We start from the raw sequence: 20,853 nt of genomic DNA, 5'->3' as shown, positions 1-20,853 counted from the left end.
ATGGTAGGTATTTGGGTTACAAACAACCCATGTCAAAGGTAGAGGGGTTGCCTTGAGAATCTGGAGGGAGTAAGGGCTTCTAATTGTGGACAAGATAGGCCATATAGGACCTCCTAGCCACAGACTCTGTCCCTCACATGCCATGACCTGTGGCCGAGGTGCCGCCCCTGGCCACTCAGGAGGAAGACTTCAGCTCTGGTAGGGGCGAGGAGCCCAGGCCTCGTTATGTTTAATCTCTTGTAACGCAAGCCCCTGAACACACTCGCCCCATGACCTGCACCTCCAGGAAGCAGCTTCGCCATCCTCCCGTGACTGCACGGAACATATTCCCAGAGCCCAGCACACAGCATTCAGATTGGCTCCCTGTTTGTCGGCAGCTTGGATAGAAACATTTTAATGGCTGCATGCAGCACACACCCTGAGTGTCGCTCGCTCATGGGCCTCCCAAATGTCTTTCCTACCACATGGCGGGATGTGAAAGGCGTGAAATTACAGCCGCTCTCTCAGCTTCATCTCTACCCAGAGGCCTCTGCGAGCAGCTGTGAGGGACTGATGGTGTGCAGTGGCTTTCATGGAGATGGCCTGGGCCCTGTACGCTACATATTCCACTATGCCAGGGGCGTTCCATACTCCCAAATCTGGGGTCCCGTCCTGCCTTGCTGTTAGATAGTACACACTCATGACACAAAGGGGACCCAGGCATTGAACAGCCTCTAGTCACTTGGAGGGTCTTTGGCGGGTCACTGAGACCCTGAGGAAGGATCTGGGTGGGGCCATGTAAAAGTGTAGGTCATGAGGGCCTGTGATTTTGGAAATCGGCTCTGACTCAGATATATGTGAAGAAAGTCATGGAGTTGGGGGCAAGTATAATTTAGAAAACTTTTCAGGGCTGGGGTGCAAATGTGAGAATCAGAGTTCAAATCCCCCTTCTCCAAGTCTGCGTAAATGGTGGGTAGGTGTGGTAGCTCACAGGAATTCCCTACAACAAGCTGGACAGACAAGGTAGTCATATCAGCAAGCTCTGGGCTCGATTGAGAGGCCTTGCCTCCATGAAAGAGCAAAATTGGGTTTGACTCTTGATATCAAGCCTGGTATCCATATGCAGGTGCCCACGTACATGTACTCATGCATACATGTGTGTGCTCACATGCATGTGCATTCGTGTGTACACACACACACACACACACACACACACACACACACACACACACACGAAAATGGATAACAAAAACCAAAACCTCTTTCACCTGGATAGATGGCTCAGTGGTTAAAGGGACCTGCCACCCAAACAGGAGGCCTGGAGTGCAGATCTCCGCACCCCTCCCTGTAAAAGCTGGATCTGCTCTCTCAGAAGAGGGGGGCTGCTGGCACTTGCTGGCTGCCAGTCTAGCTGAAAAACCCAAGATTTCCAGTAAAGCAGAGACCCTGCCACTGGGCAGTGACTGACAGAGAATACCTCCCTCTATTCTCTGTAGACACACAATACACATGTGCCCAATAACCCATGTGCCAAGAAACCATTATACCCTCCCAGATTTTGATTGACAGTTGCTGAGTCACTGGGTGCAGACTACAAAGATAGATAGGGAAGGGTGCTGACATAGTGTCATGGTGGGTCGGTGGCGTGAAATGTCACTGGAGGGGAGACTTTCACAGCTGGCATGGCACGTGGGTGGTTGCTGCCTTCCTCAAGGCTGCAGTAGATCCTGGTTCCTTCTCCAAGGCAAGACAGGTGAACATCAAACGACAGGTGGACTCTAAAGAGGAGGCTGGGAAGTCAAGTAGGCAGAACGCCCTCCTTGCCCACACCACGCTCAGAAACACCCCAGGCTTCCAGAACCTCCATTCCTCAGATGACTCAAGGCTCTGGAGAGCCATAAACACTGCTCAGACAGAGAGTCATCTACAAAATGTCCTTCATAAGGCCAGAGGCTGTTCAATGCCTGGGTCTCCTTTGTGTCATGAGTGTGTACTATCTAACAGCAAGGCAGGATGGGACCCCAGATTTGGGAGTATGGAACGCCCCTGGCATATGTAGTGTACAGGGCCCAGGCCATCTCCACGAAAGCCACTGCACACCATCAGTCCCTCACAGCTGCTTTGTGCTTTGGTGGATAGAGTATTCACCTTGCATGCATGAAGTCCTGGGTTCAATTCCCGGTACTTCATAAACTGAGCATGGTGGCACACACCTGTAATCCCAGCACTTGGGAGGTAGAAGTAGAAGGATTGGAAGTTTAATGTCAACATTGGCAAGGTATCGAGTTTGAGGCCAGCCTGTGCTCCATGAGATCCTGTCTCAAAATAATCAGATCAGGATAGCCCTTCCTTCCTGGTTAGCTGTGAGGCGGGAGCACCACGATGTGTGGAAATGTACAAGGACCTAGCTAAGCACCCAGTGGCCCCAGAAGGGCTTGGCTTCCTCTGCATCCCGCCCTCTTAGTTAGCATGGCCACCCATTGCAGATAATCTTTACCCATCGCTCTACTCTATGTTTCTTCTAGAATACGCTACCAGTTACCTGACAGCTTACTGTTTCATCTGCGCATGCGTCCTATGCCTGGCTCGCCTGGCTCACACCCTAGACAAATTCACCAAGGACAGGAACTTCATTCTGTTCAAAGTTTATCTCTACTTTTGGACCCAGAGAAGGTGCCCAGGATGCTCCACAACCATTTGACGAGTAATTAATGGGACGTGGATCTCTCGTTGGACTGGGAGACCCTGGATGGTGTAGGTTGAGCTGCGTTTCTTCCCTGGGGTGGACATTGCGGGGCTGAGCACTGAGCATGCGCTGTCAGAGAACCCGGCCACTCTGCCCAGCGATGCCATCTCCTCCCCAAGCTACCGTGATGGAATCAATGTTGCGCCTGAGGTCTGCAAACCTTTGGAGGTTTTCAATTTCCCCAGATCGAGGACTTTCCGCAGGGCCTTTGTGCTCTTATCGATTGCCAGAGTATAGCAGGCTTTGTTGCCCTGACAAATATTATTTGATAGGAAAAACAGAGACGCCGGAGGCTGGGTCAAGGCCAAACCCAAGCATTCTTCCAGAGGAGTGGCCACAGAATCTCGCAAGAGCACGGTGCTGGTGGATCTTCCCGGGACTACGCAGAGCAAGTCCTTTGCATCTCCAGCGGGGAAACTGAGGCCGAATGAGGGTCGATTCAGCCAATTTTGCATCAACTGGACAGATACTAGTATTGCCATCCCATGTCACGGATGCATACATGGAGGTAACAGAGCCAGAGTGAGAACCCAGGAGGCCCCCACACTCAGCCCAGAATGTTCTCTAACTTCCTAGGCTTTCAATACTCCTAGAAAAGCCCCGGGAAGAAAATGGAGGGAGTCTTTGGAGTGTGTCACAGCTGAGGTACTGGGTCCCCTCTCTGGAGGTTCTGGCAGTCAGCCCTGGTAGAGGATTCTCAGAGCACTTGCCCCTTGGGGCTTCTCCTGGTAGAGCCTTGGCCTTAGCCAGAGGAAGGCAGCATCAGTAACCATAAGCTCAGGGCCTCTCTCCTCTAGCCCCACTGTGCCACAGGGCCTACACCTGGGTGGCTCTAGAGACTGACATTTCTTGCCAACCTTCTGTGAAAAAGCTCAGGGCTGTGGTAGCCTGCTGTCCCTGGACACCAGCCATTCCTTCGGTGACTCGTTTAATCCAATCAACAAGTAGCCCTTCACATAGCCCATGGGAGTCAGAGATGAAGCAGACCCTGGGTCCATGAAATGAGTCCCTAACAAGAGGACACTGGGGCCAGGTTCCACAATCTCAGTTTGCCACCGTCTGGCCTTTTTCCTCCTCTCATGCAAGGGTAGTAGATGATTCTGTACATATGCGACAGGGATTTAACAAGGTGTCTCAGGACAGCCTGCTGTGTGTGCATGGACACACCCATGTCCCTCTGTCCCGGGACACTGACTCACCCATGACGTTGAGGAAGATGTTGCCCGAGGCGAGGACCACCTTCTCCCTCGTGGCTCGGTCGTAGATGCCCACGTGGCACTCATAGGGACCGTTGTCTGAGATCCGGACCTCAGGCAGCCTGCAGAGAAGCAGACGAAGGAGTGAGGCTGATATTGCGGGGCTCAGGAGGCCAACCCTGTACAAACCTGTCCAGGCTCCACTCACCCGCTCTACAAAGACATCGTACACCTGTGGTCTAGACTGGGAGGAAGGACTGCATTTGTGGGGCATCCACTGTATACAGGCTCTGTGCCTGGTGCTGAGGCTCAGGCACAGAGGGGGTGTGGACAGTGTGCGTTTATGTTCAGCCTGAGCCAGATCTGTGCCCAGGAGCAGTAACTCAACTGTGGGGCTGGTCATGTGTTACTCTCAAAGCCCTGTGGGTGATGTGGCTTTAGAGCTGCTGGGTTTAGCTGCCACCAGCTCGAGGCCTGCTCCTGACTCATTCTTCATAACCTCCACTGTCTTACCTACTGTTCTATTGCTGTGAAGAGACACCATGACCAAGGCATCTTATAGAACAGAGCATTCGACTGGAAGCTTGCTTACAGTTTCAGAGAGTTACTTATACCCTGACCTAAAGGCAGGAGGCAGGGACATACAGAGAGACTGGGTCTAGCATGGACTTTTGAAACCCCAAAGCCCAACCCTAGTGACACACCTCCTCCAACAAGGACACACCTCCTCCAACAAGGACACACCTCCTCCAACAAGGACACACCTCCTCCAACAAGGACACACCTCCTCCAACAAGGACACACCTCCTAATCCTTCCCAAACAGTTCCACCAACTAGGGACCAAGCATTTAAATATATATGTCTATGGGGGAGGGGCATTCCTATGCAATCTACCTCAGCCACAGTGCAGGGATTGGTCATTATCTCAGGGAAACCGAGATGTGAGATGGTCAGTATTGCCCCACCCTGTAAAGCTAAACCACCACCGTGGCACCATAGAGTCCTGCCTTCCATACTGCCGAGGGGCCACTTTATGCCCAGAAACACAAAAACATTCCTTTCCCCAAGGAATCCCCACCCTGGTGGACATAGGGAAGCTGACCAATGCCACACACCCATGTTCAGCAGAGGCTGGGCTAGGAGGCTCTGCCTCCAAGGTCTCCAGACCTGGGATATGGGGGTCCCCTCAAGCTTTCCTCTTGTGTTTTCATTGGAAAGGCTCAAGAGCAAACGTCTCAGGCTTTGTTCCTCTTTGAGGCTGGTCTTGGGGTTTGAGAGATGGTTCTGAACTTTTACAGAGGTCCTGAGTTTGGTGTTCAACATCTACACTGAGTGGTTCAAAACAGCCTATCACTTCTGCTTTGGGGGGGGGGGGAATCTAACACCTCTGACCTCCGTGAGTAACTGCATTCATGTGCACACCTGTCCCAGATACACATAGGCAAATTCGGACAGACAGACAGACAGACAGACAGACAGACAGACAGACAGACAACCAACTTTGGGGCTTGGGAGAAATGGATCAGTTGTTAGGAGCACTTGTTGCTCTTTCAGAGGACCCAGGCTTGATTCCCAGTACTGACATGGTGGCTCATAGCTGTCTGTAACTTCAGTTCTAGGGCATCCAACTCCCTCTTCTGGCCACTACAGGTACTGCACACACATGGGGTCCATACATACATACATGCAAACAAAACACTCACACATACACAATTTAAAAACTAATCCAAAAAAGTCTTAAAGCTGGTCTCACTTAAGGTTTCTCACTGTTTCCTCCTAGGACACAAAAAGTTGAAGAGAGTCTGTCAGTCAGCCAGTGCACTGGGTTTCCAATAAAACTTTATTTGTAATTGTCAAGCTTTGTGCTCTGCTCAGAACATTCATGTCACAGAACATACTCATGCCTTTCTTTTTCTCCTCCAACCATTTAAGATCATTAAAACATGCTCGGCTCACAAGCTCTGGGTAAACAAAACATAGTCTGATAACTCCTGATCTAGATCTTTCTACAGGGCCTACAGGGTCAGGTCACGCTAGAATGAGTTCGTCGTATGCCATTATTTCTCCCAGAGGGTACAGTCACAATTGTGGCAGCCCTTTCTGCCATCTAGGCCACAAAGAGCTCTGGGAAATGAGTTCAAATTATGCTCCCCCAACCCTGTGTGGAACCCATGACTTTGGAGAAGTCATACCTTTGAACACCCACTTTCTTATTTAAAATAATTGAAGATGACGCACCCCAGGCCCGCAGTGAAGATGGACTCCAATAAGCACCCCAGAGTGTTGCACACACCTGCCCAGAGGCCGTGGGTGGCCCTCATCCTGTGCTGCCCCCAAAGGAGAGAATTCTTGCCAAGGGCTATCCAGGCACTTTGGCCGGCAGGAGCTTCAGCTTGGCACTAAGCTGGACAAATTCAAATTTCATCAAGTCCCAGCCTGTGTTGGCCTGTTTCCAAGGACCCTGTGTCGGTATTAATTGATCTTCGTGTTCCCAAAGTGGGCAGGAAACCAGGGGAGACGCCCATATTTGTTCATGGTCCAGCTCATGGGGGATGAAGAGGTCAGTGTCAGCTCCAGGCTCTTCCTGGGTGGCTTCTGAGCTGAGAGGTCTCTTCCGTGCAAGCCTTCATCCCTCCTCCCCATCTGTGTGCACGGAGCCTCTTTTTCATTTGTATGTGACAAGCAGTTTAACCTCAGGTTTCAGCCTGTCTCAGCTTCTTTTGCCTGTAAGTCGTTTCTCTCCACCCCTCGCCCCGCCTCCCACCAGGTGCCACTAGCCACTCCCCCCACCTGGGCTCCCAGCCTCTTCCTAAGTGGTTGTCACTGAGCTGAGCCAGCTCCTCAGCAGCACTGCCAACCCCCCCCCCCCACACACACACACAGCACCCAGCACTCATTAGCATAAACAACACACTCATTTCCATAGACTACACAGAGGTTGCCATCTGGTCCTCCTTACTGAAGTGTAGGGAGGGCCCTTTGTGTGTGTGGGGTGTGTGTGTGTGTAGGGGAAGATGCCACCCCCCCACCTCCTCCCAGAAGAAAGTGCCTTGACCGTGGGAACAGCAGGGAACCTGTCTCCCCTGGGAATGATGTTTTTTGTAACATCAAAGAGATGGAGAGGAGCAATGTGCTGGCTGTGCATCGTAGCTGAGTGACAGCCACCTTAAGTGACTTGTCTTGGCTATCCTCACAGGTGTCTATTATGCAGTCGACCAGCTTAAGTGACTTTCGAGGGAGACAGGTGCAGGGGGCGTGTAAAGAGACAGGCTCTGGGGGATGGGTGTAGCCGGAGGCTCCCGGGTGATGTCACCAGACAGTAAGGGGCACAGCTGACACATAGGCGGAGGCGCGCAGGTTACCGCCCAATGGGCACGTGTATGCAGATGTGTTTATGTGATCCCAGCACTGGGGACATGTTTAGGAATCATTCGGCTTTGATGACATGCTCAAGGAGCCGTAACATAAGCAATATGTTGTGTGGGTGACATTTCACAGGTGGTGGGAGAGACAGCTCGGTGGACACGCACCTTGGTGCTTTTAAGAAGACAGCTTGCCATCTGGGTCTATCCCTACGGCTCGGCTTGGTGCCCCTTGCTGGGCTCCAGGTTTCGTGCCTGGCCTGGCTGGGCCATTAACCAACATCACTCACTCTGAACATGCTTGATAGCTCTTGTTCCGTGGTCCCAGGAGTGAGTGGCTGGGTCCTGGGTGTCTACCTCTTCATGGGTCTTACACGGTATTCCCAATCCCCCATTCTTGCCTGAAGCCAAGCTCAGGATTTAAGTGGGGTTTCTGTACCTTTTAATGTTCCTTCCATGAAGAATCCAAACCAGGTCCTCGTCATCCTAAACCCCTTTGAAAACTGCCTCAGCTTTTGGGAGGAAAAAAAAAAAGACCAAAATCTGCCCACAGAGCATCCTCGCCCCCCTCCTCCCCGCCCCCTCCCCTTCTTCTAGTCAAGGCCCCTGTTCTGGCCCTTTCTTCCTGCAGACACCTTGTTTCTGCTTTGTAAGATAACATTTTTACTTTGGATAATCTTAAATCACAGGGAAGTAGCCAGATAAGAGCGTCGTTCCGTGCACCCCACTCTGCCTTTCTTCTATCTCGGCTACCATCTGAATCCGGACGGACGAAGCCTCGTCCCACGCTCCGCTCCGTCTGGTTCTCATCTCCGATCCAAAGCTGCCAGGTCACCGCTTTGATCCGGACCTAACCGCCTCCTCTCCTTCATCGAACCCTGAGATCTTGCTTCCACTCTTGTCCTCGGAAAGTGGATTAAGTGGCCCGGAGCCCACCCCGCCCCCAGCACTGACTGGCATTGATCTGCAGGCTGGGTAGAAGGCCTTCACAGGCAACAGGGGCCGCGGGGATGGGGAGGAGGCCGCTCTCATCAGCAATGGCCTGAGATCAGATCGATAAACTATTAATAACTGCAGAGTTCGTGCGCAGATAGGAGCAATGCGGTTTAGTGTCTGGAGTTTACCAACACTGACGGCATCTCTGAAGGGCGAGTAATTGTGTTTTTGAAAAGCTGGGAACAGGAGAAGCAGAAACGTTGCCTTTGCCTGCTGGCCTGAGCCTCATCCAGGTGAGGATAAGGGCTGGACACTGCGGCTTTTGCAGGGTGCGGGGCCTGAGGGTCACATCTGCACACAGACTTAGACCTACTGTGCGACCCGCATCTAGACCTACCGTACACCCTAGCATATAAGCCTACTGTGTGCTCTGATGTTTGGACCAACTGTACACCTTAGCATTCAGGTCTACTACATGTCCTGGACTCTGGACCTACTGTGTGCCCTGATCGATGCCTATAGCATGTTCTGGTATCTTGACCAACTATGTGCCCTAGCATTTAAACCTTCTGTGTGTCTTGCAAGGTTGAACCTTGTGGTGGGGTGGGGATACCCAGGTACTCTCTACTTGGAGTGTCTCCCTCTTTCCTGTCCCTGTGGAAAGTCTCTAGTCACCAAGCTTGGCCCCAGCAGTGCAGTGGAGTGGTTAAAAGCATGCAGGTTAAAACAGGCTGTTGGATTAATATGTGATTCCCAACTCAGGCCTAGTCCTGATTTGTATCCCTTAGGAAGTCATGTGACTTCTCTCAGGCTCAGTTTCTTCATGTGTCACACCACTCACAAAATATTGGGAAGACCGCCAGGGGTCACCCAGGGGGCCCACTTAGGGCTGGTGGAGCAGGAGTGTCCAGTGACATAGATCTTGGAGGTGCACAGAACTCTCGAGTCACCTCTGCCAGGAAGGCTGCCCTGACTGTTCACCCTCTGTGTAGACAGTCCCAGCTCTTTCCTCTCTGTGTCTCACCATTCACCCACATTCCCTCCCAGCCCTGGGGTTCCCTGGAAGCTTCTTGGCCACTAGCTAAGTGTTCCTGAGGATCTGGGAGGTTCAGATCAGCAGAAAGCTGTTAAGATCCAGGGTCTCTCATGAACTTGACTAGCTTGTGGTATTTGCTGAGTCTGTTTGACCTCCCAGGGCCTTGCTTTTGCTATCTGATGATTGGGTATGGCAATACCACATGAAATCTTAGCTCTAGAGGTGCTGGTCTTTGCAGATCCACAGTGGAGGCTTCACGACGAGCAATTCCCCAAATTCACCAAAACTTACTGTAGGGCTGTGACCTCCCACTGCACAGATGAGAAAACTGAGGCACACAGACAAGACACTGGTCATGATGTGAACAGGTAAGTGCTCTGGTGTGATCTCAAGCCAGAGGCAGCAGGTGAGAAGGCAGACGCTCTCCCTACCCCACTGTTCTGCCCTCGTTCCTCATTCCTTCCTGAGCTAAGCTCCTCCTGAGTGATTTAGCCTCCACTGGCCCTCTGTGTTTCTATTCTGAGCCTGCCACTTCCCCAGGTTACGAGAACCATGTGCTCCCTCTCTGCTGGAAACACACACACACACACACACACACACACACACACAATGACTTTGTGCTTCTCTGAGTTCTCTTCAAGCTCTCAGGACCTCCAGGGCATCTCCTGTTGGCTCCAGACAGGGGACTTAGGATCCTGACCAGGGAAAGGATGAGAGACCCATGCCAGCCTTGCTGGGGAACCGGGAAAGCCAGCCATGGGCCTTTAAAGAGACCCAATGAAGGAATGCGCAAACTCACAGAGAACAGAGCCTGGCGAGCTCTCAGTGCTCGCCCTACTTTCCCCTATGCCATTAATTGATTAAAATTTTAAGACAAATTATTAAGCCACTGCCTCATGCTGTTTTCAGTGCTTAGTTTCTTGCCAGGAGCTAGACAGAGACGTACGCTTGAATGAAGACACTGGGAGCGTGTTTGTCTGTCCTGTCTGCATAGACACCGCCCTCCTTCTCAGAAGAATTGAGCTGGACGGTAATAAACCTGCCTCAGAAACAAGGTCATCATAAATAAATAAATATTAAAAAAATAGTAGTAATAATAATAACATGATAAAAGCCTATCCCACCTTGTCGCCTCTGAGGCTTTTGTATTGTGCTAGGTTAGTTTTACCATTATGTAGCCTGTATCCCAAGAGCCTTGCTATTCTGCTGGGGATTTTTACACTTTAAATTTTGCTACCTTATTATTATTTTTTTTTATCTTTAATTATGTGCATGTGTCTGTGCACGGGAGGGCAGGTGCCCAAGGATGCCAGAAGCAACAGATGCCCCTAGCCAGAGATACAGGTGGTTGTGAGCCATCTAAACATGGTGTCGGGAATCGAACTTGGGTCCTCCGGAAGAGGAGCGTGTGCTCTTAACCACCAAGTCATTTCTCTCTCTCCCACTTTCTTCTGCTTTTCTTTTTACTGTTCATTTGTGTGTGTGCATGTGGGAGTGGGGGTGTGTTCACGTGCATGTGGCTGCACATGCACGTGGGTATGTGGATGTGTAGAGGCCAGAGGTCAACGTTAGATATTGTCCCTTGGGAGCCAGCCACTCTGTGTTTTGAGTCTGGCTTTTGCAATGGGGCTGACGGTCTTCAATCATGGTAGGCTCACCAGCCAGTGAGCTCCAGAAATTGTTCTGTCTCTGGCCTCTCATTGCTGGAATAGCAAGCAGGCACTATTATGCCTGGCTTTCTACATAGGTGTCGGGTTCAATCTCAGGACCACATAATTCCACAGCAAGTACTTCACTGACTGAGAGCTTCTTCCCCAGTGCTTACTGGTTTTAACTTTTGTCCAAGCTTTCTTGAAGTATAGTTGATGAACTACACGGTGGGCATGTCGAACGGGTTCCAGCATGTTGAAACTATGGCCACCATCAACATAGTGACCCCATGTGCTGCCTCGAGGCTTCTTCAGGTCTTTTTGCAATCCATTCCTTGATGCTTAGAAGACCACAGATTTGGAGCTGGAGAGATGACTCAGTGGTTAAGAGCACTGGCTGTTCTTCTGGAGGTCCCGAGTTCAAGTCCTAGCAACTACATGGTATCTTACAACCATGGATAATAGGATCTGATGCCCTCTTCTGGCATATAGGCATTCATGCAAAGACTTCATATAAACAAACAAACAAACAAACAAACAAGTGTTTCATTATCTATCCCTATGGCCACAGATTCCTTATCTATCCCCGGGAAACACCTTGCCAAGGATCTACACTCTATACATTGTGTCTCATGGGGCCTGCAACCTTGTTGCTTTTCTGCATTAGTTTTGCTGCTGTAACAAAATACCTGAGACAATTACTTTAAACAAAAGTAAGGTTCATTTGGACTTATTGTTTCAAAGATCTCAGCTCATGGAATTTGGCCCGGATACTCTGGGGCCTGTGACAGAATATGGGTGGCAAAGAGAAGCAGAATAGCCCAGAAAAGACAAAGTGAGGAAGAAGCAGGTCTTACCATCCCCCTTAAGGATATACTATAAATAACTTAAAGACTGTGCATGCACACACCAGGCCCCACCCTCTTAAAACTTCGGCCACTGGGCTGGAGAGATGGCTTAGTGGATTAAAGGGCTTGCTGAGTATGATTCCCAAACCCACATGAAGAGCTAGCTGTATCCAGCAGAGTGCATTTAGAATCCCAGCACTCCTGTGGTGAGGCAGGAGGGTCATGGCAAGCAGTGGGTCAGCTAGCCAGGAGTATGCTGCACAGTGACAAGGACTACAGGAAGGAAAGTTCCCCAGTGTGGTGGAAGGAGAGATTCCACTACCTCTGAAAGATGCTCTTTGGCCTGGATACCCGTGCCATGACACACACATACATGCTCACTATATCTCTCTCTGACACTCTGTCTCTCCCCTCCCCCACATATGTATATTTAAAAAAATCTTTTAACTTGGTGTAGCAACAAGCTGGGGTCAGACTCTTTAACACGGAACTCCATTCTTCATCATTACCTTGCCACTCACTTGTGGGTGGCCTCTGTCCACACCACCTCCTTCCTGGTCATGGCTGAGGAGCCAACAGAAGGCAGCTATCATCCTTGCAGCCATCTTGAGCCATATACCCTGACAAGAGACTTGTTTACAACAGCCTACAACAGCTGAGCACACTCTGATAACATCTTGTTTTAGATACCCAGGATTTTCCTTGGGTGTGTGTGACTTAAAGGTGTGAGACTTAAGGGCGTGACTTAAAGGTGTGATTTAGAGACAAGACTTAAGGGCGTGACTTAAAGGCATGACTTAGAAGTGAGACATATAAAAGGCGAGAGGCAGACAGAAGAAAAGAATTAGTACTTGAAACTCGAGACTTGGAAAAAGACTAGTGACTGGGAAAGAGACTAGCAACTTAGAACTAGGAACTAGGAACTAGGAACTTGGAACCTGGGACTTGGAACTAGGGACTTGGAGAGAAGAAGAGAGACTGAAGAATAAACGGGATTGAATCACATTCTGTCTGGTCTCCATTCTTCCTGCTGAACCCTGACCCACTGACCAGAGCAGCTTGGGGCAGTGCAGGCTCTAACAATTTAGCCCCTGGCTTTTGGCAGTGTGGGTTCCAACACTGATAGTGTGGTTCTCAACAATGGGCCATTGCATGGATCTGGCTATGAGTGTCATCCCGCCATGTGGACATCTTTATCTGTTTGACCCCTGATGGGCACGTGTGTTGCTTCAGGCTCTCACCATTAGCCATGCAGCTGTAATACATCTATGTGTATCTGCTTTTGTTTCTCTTGGGTGATCATGGAGGGACGGCATAGCTGGGTGTCCTCTAGGTCACTGGTTCTCAACCTTCCTAACTCTCCGACCCTTTTAAACAGTTCTTCACATTGTGGAGACCTCCACCCATAAAATAATTTTTGCTGCTATTTCATAACTGTGATTTTGCTATTGTTATGAATCGTAATGTAACTATTTGATGAGAAGGAGATCTGATATGCCAGCCCCTGCTAATGGGTTGCTCAATCCCCAAAGGGGTCTCGACCCACAGGTTAAGAACCACTGCTCTAAAGGGATCTGATAAGTACATCCTCCAGCACCTCGGTGGCTTTTTTGCTTTTTTATTTTTGTATTTAAATTTTTCATCCCATGTATTTATTTATTTGTATGTGCACGGGTGTGCACGAACATGCACATGGCATGACACATGTGTAGAGGTCAGATGACAAGTAGTGGGGATCAGTTTCCTTTCACCACAAGCAGTTCTAGGAGTTAGACTCGGGTTGTCCAGCTCGGCAGCAAGTACCTTTACCTGGCAAGTCACCTTCCTGATTCTCTCAGGTTTAATTATTTTTAAAGTGCGTTATTTTGGGTGTGAGTGAGTGTCCACGTGTGTGGTGTATGGGCGTGTGATTTGTAGCATCTATCGGAGGAGTCAATACATGCTCAACTTTGTGGAGTCATTTCTCTTTCCTCAGGGATTGAGGGCAGACAAACACATGCGTACGTGGGGGTGTGTCCACGTGATGGGCACCATCTTGCCTTTACCTGCTGAGCCAGCCTCCTAGACATGTGTCTCCTGCACTGCCTGGCCTGGACAATCTGCTTCCCCAGTAAGGAACTCACTGGCAGTGAGCTTTACACCTGGACTCTAAATCCAACGGGCAGCAGTGCAGCCCTGGGCTGTGGGTGAGCCCCAGTGGTGGAGTATAAACTCCGCAGACCTGAAGCTCCAGGCAATAGAGGTACCAACCAGGCAAAACAGGTTGGGAGAGTGGTAGGAAGCTCTGGGTTTGTCTCTGAGCTGCAAGCCAGTTCCTCTGGCTCCCTCTTCTCCATTCCTTGCACTGGTAGGGTATGTTCAAGGACAGACTCCTTCCTTCCCTCCATCATGAGGCTCTCCTTCAAATAGGACATCTCTGTTCTGTTCTCCTCTCTTCCCACCGCCCCCTACCCACAGAATGCCCATCCTGCATTCTGTGCCATGCTGATCTCATGACCACGAAGATGCAATCCATCCTTCTCCACACTTACAACCTACTCCAGGCTTCCATTCTTGTAAGGATCAAGTCCAGTCTAGCTGCAAGCTCAGATCTGGCTCAGGCCCAAAAAGGAGGAAGGAGGGAACAGATGGAGGGAAGAAAATGGCGAGCGGCCTCACGTCTCATGCCAAAACCCAGCAATCAAACGAGGAGACTCTTCAGGACCAAACTTGTATAATGCACTCTATTTAAAAGGCATTTTGTAATTCAAACGTCTTCATTTATACACACGAGGCACCTCGTTGCAGGCTAGGAGTGCGGATTCAGGTAGCAATGGGTCCTCTGAGGCCGCACTTTAATGAAGAGATGAGAGTACCTTTTCATTTGGACAGCATTGTTTGCATGGAAACCAGGCCTCTGAGGGGCTGGAAAGAGTTCTTTCTTGCAAGTAGGTTAAACACACCCCCTGCAATCTTATGAGCCGAGAGCCTGCCGGGCTCAGCTGCCCCTCACCCCTGCTGGAAAGAGACCAAGTGTGAGGCCATGAAGTTTGTCCGGCTCTTGGAGCCACCAGGCTGCCTCCGTTGCTCTGCCTCCCTGCAGCCCCCCACCTCCACCCCCACCCCCACCCCATGTCTCTGTCAAACACTTGTTTCCCTCTCAGTTCAGGGTCATGCCCTCTGATGCTGACACCTGCTCAGCCTGGGTAGAGCTAATAAAAATGGTTGTAAAGTCTCTGGCAGCCTTGGATGCTGTTGGGTATTTGCTAATAAGAACTGCTTTCTCCTTGTAGGAAAGAGAGAGCTAAGGTGCGGTCCCCGACCTGCATCTCCTGTTTGTGCCTGTGCAGTTGGAATGGCTTAAATATGGACCAGTGGTCCAGATGTGCCCCAGCTGTTGCCTGTCTGCAGCTGTCTTCTTGGCCTCTTACCTTCCTCTCGGAGGCAACCTCACTGTCCCTCTCAAGGTCCTAGGCCTGGAAGACAGACTAGTTACCTGCTGGGAGAGGTAGGCCCCGGGGAGGTATCTGAGGACAAGAGGAGAGGATGCTGACAACTTGGCTGGGGATGGGCTCCTCAGTGGGAGACCCGGGTGAGTGATGGATACATGGCTCAACCTTAGGCAAGCACAGGAATCCCCCTGGGAGCCTGCCAGACTCCCAGGTGGGCCAAGGCATCTCACGGGCTCTGGATGGGGTGGGGTGGGAATGCTGAGGATGCCCCTGGCCAGAGAACAAACCCGGAGTCTCCTGTTCTTGGCTCTTTCTGTGATCTGGGACTCTCCTGTTGAGATCTGCCCACAAAACAGGCCAGGTTGTTCCTGTCTATGGCCTTCTCCAACCCCCAAAACTGGAAGGTAGAACTTGAATATGTTTTGGATCATAGCAGGTGCCAATGGACAGAATTAAATGACAGATGTCACAGCCCTTCAGGGGTCCCCTCAACCACGGGGCCTGTCAGAAAGCTAATATCACACACACACACACACACACACACACACACACACACACACACGAATACAAGCACACACCCACAAGTAAGGAAATAGAAAAAAACTTGCTGACTCTTGGGAACATCATGGAAGGTGAAAGACTAATGATTGGAGGAGGGTCAGCCACTATGTGGCTTTTTCATGGGGGCCAGGGGGCAGGGGACACAGTCGGTCTTAAAGGCACTAACAGGTGTTTAGGGGAATTGGGTGGGCTTGATAGACGGTATCACAAATACCTTTTGTTCGTGAGCGGGCCTTGGAGACAGGCAATGACTTGCGCAGAAGACTTTCTGCCATAATCAGTTTAGTTAATGCGGCCTCTGGGAGCAGACGGAGGCTACTGCTTTCCTATGTGTCCGATCTGATCTTTGGACAGACAAGAACAATAGAGCAGAGTCTGCGTGAGCAGTGGCTACCCCCGAGGTCAGACCAGCCAGGGCATTCAGGAATATAGCGGTTATACCCTAACATGGCACCTGGATGGGCACATGTTGGGTCTAGCCCCAGGTGCTTGTGGTGGGTTGTCCTGGGACCTGGGCTGCTCCTGCTGGGGACCTAGGGATTGATGGTCTGATTAGGGTCAAGTGGGCAGGAGCAAAGGCAGGCAGGTGTTCAGGTTTCATAAAAGCCTATCCCCGTGGGGGCCTGGGTACCATTTTGCTATCTCTTCCTCTTTCCTTTCCTTTCCTGGCAGAGGTGGTACAAGCTCCTTTCCCAGGACCTTTAAAAGCCAACAGTGTAATTTTCATCCCTCTGAACCTGAAAAGGGTTTCTAGCACTCTGTGGGTACTGAACACTGAAGGCATTGAAGGCATCTTGTCACATACAGGCTGTCCAGGTAGGGGACAGGATGGGGTGATGGAGAAGAACAGGAGGGCAGTGGTGTGTAGAGAGGATGTCCACTAGGCTCTCCTTCCCCTGTCCTGTCCGGGGACCTTTTGAGGACCTTCACCTGCCAAAGATAGGTTAGACTATCATCTGCCCTGGACCATTAAGCCCTTCTATCAAGAGTTTGAGGTATCCAATGTCTCTCCGGCCCGCCCCTCCCTGTGCTGTGTGAGAAGTACCCAAGGAGCTCCTGTCTCAGTCTCTCTCGAGAAGGGCTGTGTGAAGTGGACAGCAGGAAGCTGGGTGGAACGGTACACCCGCTGCTCTTTGAACCTTGGGTTCTGTCTCATAGATACAGTGACTCCATTGTCCTGAACCCTGAGTGTGGAGCTCTTGGGGGTGAGGTGTACCTGGAAGACACCCCCCTTTCCACCTGAGGGCTTCTCCACAGACACAGGCAGTGATTTACCAGCGGGCAGCTTGGCCGGCACCTGCTTCCCCTTGGCAACCTGCCATTTTATTTTGTCCAAGAAAATCCAGCCTGGGGATGCCAAGTGAAGGAGGGACCCTGTGAGATGACAGACTGGGACCATGTAGAGGACTCTCTGCTCTGGCCTGTTACCTATCTTGATCCTTCTTGTCCTGTAGGCTGACACTTACAGCCTGGTACCTGAACCTTCACCTTCCCTGTCCACTCTCCACCTCTTCTGTAGATGCTACCCTGATTTTCTGTCCACTGCCTCTCTCATTCAGACCCACCCCATCCTGCTCCCAGCCTCATCTCCCTTCCTGGCCTCTTGCTGCTACCATGGAAACCACTTCGCCCTCCAGGTCCTGATGGATTCATTTAGCCCCTCACGGTCAGGCTGCTCATGCCTGCTGGCTCTCAGCTTCGGGCAGAGGTGGAGAGGAATATGGTGGGGCCAAGGGACCAGAAAGCTCCTGTCCTTTCTTCCCTACCCCAATGCACCTGGGCCCAGTTGGACTCTACACCAAAGGACACTGGGCAGAGACACAGACCAGAAATTAGGCATCTGACCAAAGAGAAATCAGACAGAGGGTGCTGGGTATCAAGGGAGCTAGAAATCCTGCTGGTCCTGTCTTTGTAATTCTCTGTCCCTCATTCCTGCACAAGTCAGCCAGAGCAGCGGAAGGAAGGTCACAGCTGTTGACCAGAGTTGGTGGTCAGCAGAGGAGGAGAAGTGTGGGAAGCCTCTCATCCTCTCTTCTACCTCTCCCCCTCCTCTTCTTCCTCTTTCTCCTCTTCCTCCTCCCCTTCTTCCTTCTCTTTCTTCTCTTTCTCTTCTTTCTCCTCTTCCTCCTCCTCTTCTTCCTTCTTCCTCCTTCTCTTTCTCCTCCTCCTTCTCCTCTTTTTCCTCTTCTTCCCCTTCTTCCCCTTCCCCTCATCCTCCTCTTCTTCTTCATCCTCTTCTCCTTCTCCTCCTCTTCCTCTTCTTCCTCTTCCTCCTCCTCTTCTTCTCCTTCTCCTTCTACTTCTCCTCCTCCTCTTCTTCCTCCTCTTCCTCTTCTTCTTTCTCCTCCTCCTCTTCCTTCTCCTTTCTCCCCCTCTTCTTCTTTTTGCTTATCTTGTTTCCCAAGACAGGGTTTCTCTATGTAGCAATGGTTGTCTTGGAGCTCTCTGTGTTGACCAAGCTGCCCTCAAACCCAGAGATCCACCTGCCTCCGACTCCTGAGTGCTGAGATTAAAGGCGTGTGCTATCACAGCCCGGCTCCCTTCTTTCACCTCTATTCTGGTTATCATTCCAACCTTGTTTAGTGAACACAACTGCCCATCTATATGTGTGAGGCCAGAATGAGGTCACCTGTCCTCAGCACTCCAGAGGACAGGCCTGCATTGTGTCTGTGCCTGTGCCCTAAGCCCCTGCTTCATGACAGACTCTCCTCAAGGTCTTTAAAAGCTGAATGCTTTCCACCCTCCCCCAGAGCTTGGCCACCAGGACAGTCATGGCTGTACGGACGATTCTAGAACCTTCTGTGAGCAAGGAGCTCCCAGAGTTGGCTGGCTAAGGGTGAGTGTCCTGGGACAGGTTATTCAGCATTTGTGCCTTTTTCCCATCTCAGTCCTCCCAACAGCTCCAAAAGGAAACTGAGGCACAGGCTGCTGGTTGTCATGGTGGTCACTATTGACTCAAAGTCAGGGAAGTCAGCCGGGCAGTGTCCTGGCAGAGGCTCCAGAGACGACACCTGCTATGGCCCAGTTGGTCAATCTCCTCAAGGAACCCTAATCCCCAATGTGATGACAGCCACCAGCAGAGAAAAAAGAGGCCCAGAGAGTTTCTACCAGGGAACGGTACTATGCCAGTGACTCGAGGGTCACAAAGGCAAGCAGAAGGAGCAGAGGTCACAAAGAGGAGATTTTGTGGTTCTAGGCCAACCTGGGGCCAGCCATGAAAGCCTGGGCCTGATGCACAGCCTGGCCCTGCCTTCTGGTCACTGTAGACAGCACGTTTTATTTTATTTTCCCTGGAAGCAAACTCAAAAAACAACAAAACAAAACAAAACAAAACAAAACAAAACAAAACAAAACATCATCACACAAACTCCTCTGATATGGGATGAAAGCCCCCGCAGACCATTCTGCTCAGCACAGCTGGACAAGGGATCAGAAGATAGTCTCAAAGTGAAGGGGCCTGACACCTGGTAAAGACGCAGGACGCCAGAGCAGCATACTTCAGAGTGGGGCTCCTGGGTGGGGCTGGGCAGACCTGGCTGGACCCTACTGTGTGGCTGTTGATCAACTCAATTGCCTGAAGTTGTCTCCTGCAGGGAGATGGTTGTCATGCTATGACCTCAGAGCCTCGGACAACCCAGGGGTCAGCCCACAGCCTAGCAGTTGGTACACTGACCACCCTCCCGGGGGTGGGGCTGGGGGGTCAGCCAGGCACAGTTCAGCCAGAAGAGAACGATGAGCAGATGAGCAGGTTGAACTGACTGGGAACAGAGACCCTGAGAGGCCAAGCACTTACTCAGGGGTCCCTTCCCTAACAGCTGGGGCAGGAGCTGGGTCTGGAAAACTCAGTTCACAGCACATCCTGTAGTCGGGGTGGGGGATCTCTGCTTTGGGATGGATGGGTGAGAAGGATTCCATCTATACAGGCCCAATTACTCGGATCAGTAAAGCAAACCTTAACTCTCCCTGCTCCGCAACAGCTGGGCCTGGAGCCCCACGGGAGGTCTTTCCCTATGAGGTCAGCTGATGGGTGACCCCAGGCCGAACCCGATTCCTGCTGCTTCATCAAAGCCAACCTAAAAACAGCCAGGCTTTGGCAGTGGAAAAATTGAAACTCCCAGCTCCCTCTTAAGGCTCTTAAACGGGTCAGCCCACCAAAAACCCAATCCTTCAGTCTGCATTCTGTTAAAAAGTAGGGCAGGCCAATTACATTTCACGGTCCTGAGCTCCACGCTGCCAAAGGCAGAGAAGGGCAGCCTGGGGCACCCAGGGCCGCAGCAGATGGGAGACAGGGGGCCTCGCTAACCTCTCCCATCAGCCTCTTTGTCAAAACAAAATTAAAATGCCTGGACTCTGGCTGGCACTGAGATCCCATCCACGGTAATAGGTATTTATCTTAGTGTGCTCAGTGCTGGGCTCTCTGCCATGGGGAGCCGGAAGCTGAAAGGTTGTTGGCTTCTTAGTCTGTCTCTGACAAGGAGTCCAGCAGTGCTGGGTGCTGGAGGAGGGAGAACATGCCACCATTCATTTCTTACTCTGTCAGCATTCTTTTTCTGAGCACCTACTATGTGCTAGCCCGCCTTACATCCTGGAAATACAGCCATGAGTAAGGCAGATCAGAGTAAAAACAAAACAAACAAACAAAATCTACTCTCTAGCCAGACAAGATGATGCGTATCTATAATTCCAGCGCTGGGGAGTCAGAAGCAGGAGGATCGCTGCAAGTTTGAGGCTAGCCTTGTTTGCAGAACAAATTCAAGGCTGGCTAGGGACTAGACAGTGAAAGCCTGTCTCAAAATCCAAACCCAACACAACACAAACAACCACTGTCCACCGGAGCCCACAGTCTAGCTGCATGTGACAGACACACACGTGTAAAGTAAGCTTTGAACCCATAAACCAGTGGCTGGAGGAGACGGCTCAGTCAGTAGAGTGCTTGCCTTGCAAGCATGAGGACCCGAGTTCAATCCCCAGGACTCATGTAAGAAAGCCAGGAGTAGCTTGTAATCCCAGTGATGGAGGTGGGGTGAGGATAAGAGACAGGAGATTCAATGGGGTTCACTAACCAGCCAGCCCAGCCCAATTAGCAAGTTTCAAGTAAATGAGAGACT

General features: G+C 51.0%; 1 protein-coding gene across 1 annotated transcript in view; it reads right to left on the bottom strand.

Annotated features, from left to right (window-relative positions):
• Positions 1–20,853, bottom strand: part of Igsf21 (immunoglobin superfamily member 21) — a 226,182-nt gene that overhangs the window by 35,988 nt on the left and 169,341 nt on the right. Inside the window, exon 4 of the mRNA XM_034502950.2 lies at positions 3,925–4,043. Coding sequence (XP_034358841.1) covers positions 3,925–4,043 — 119 coding nt within the window. The remainder of the gene's footprint in view (positions 1–3,924; positions 4,044–20,853) is intronic.

The sequence above is a fragment of the Arvicanthis niloticus genome, chromosome 5 (genome assembly GCF_011762505.2).
Source record: "Arvicanthis niloticus isolate mArvNil1 chromosome 5, mArvNil1.pat.X, whole genome shotgun sequence".
Classification (NCBI taxonomy): domain Eukaryota; kingdom Metazoa; phylum Chordata; class Mammalia; order Rodentia; family Muridae; genus Arvicanthis; species Arvicanthis niloticus.
The sequence above is the reverse complement of the archived record's forward strand: the minus strand, read 5'-3'. Positions and strand labels throughout refer to the sequence as shown.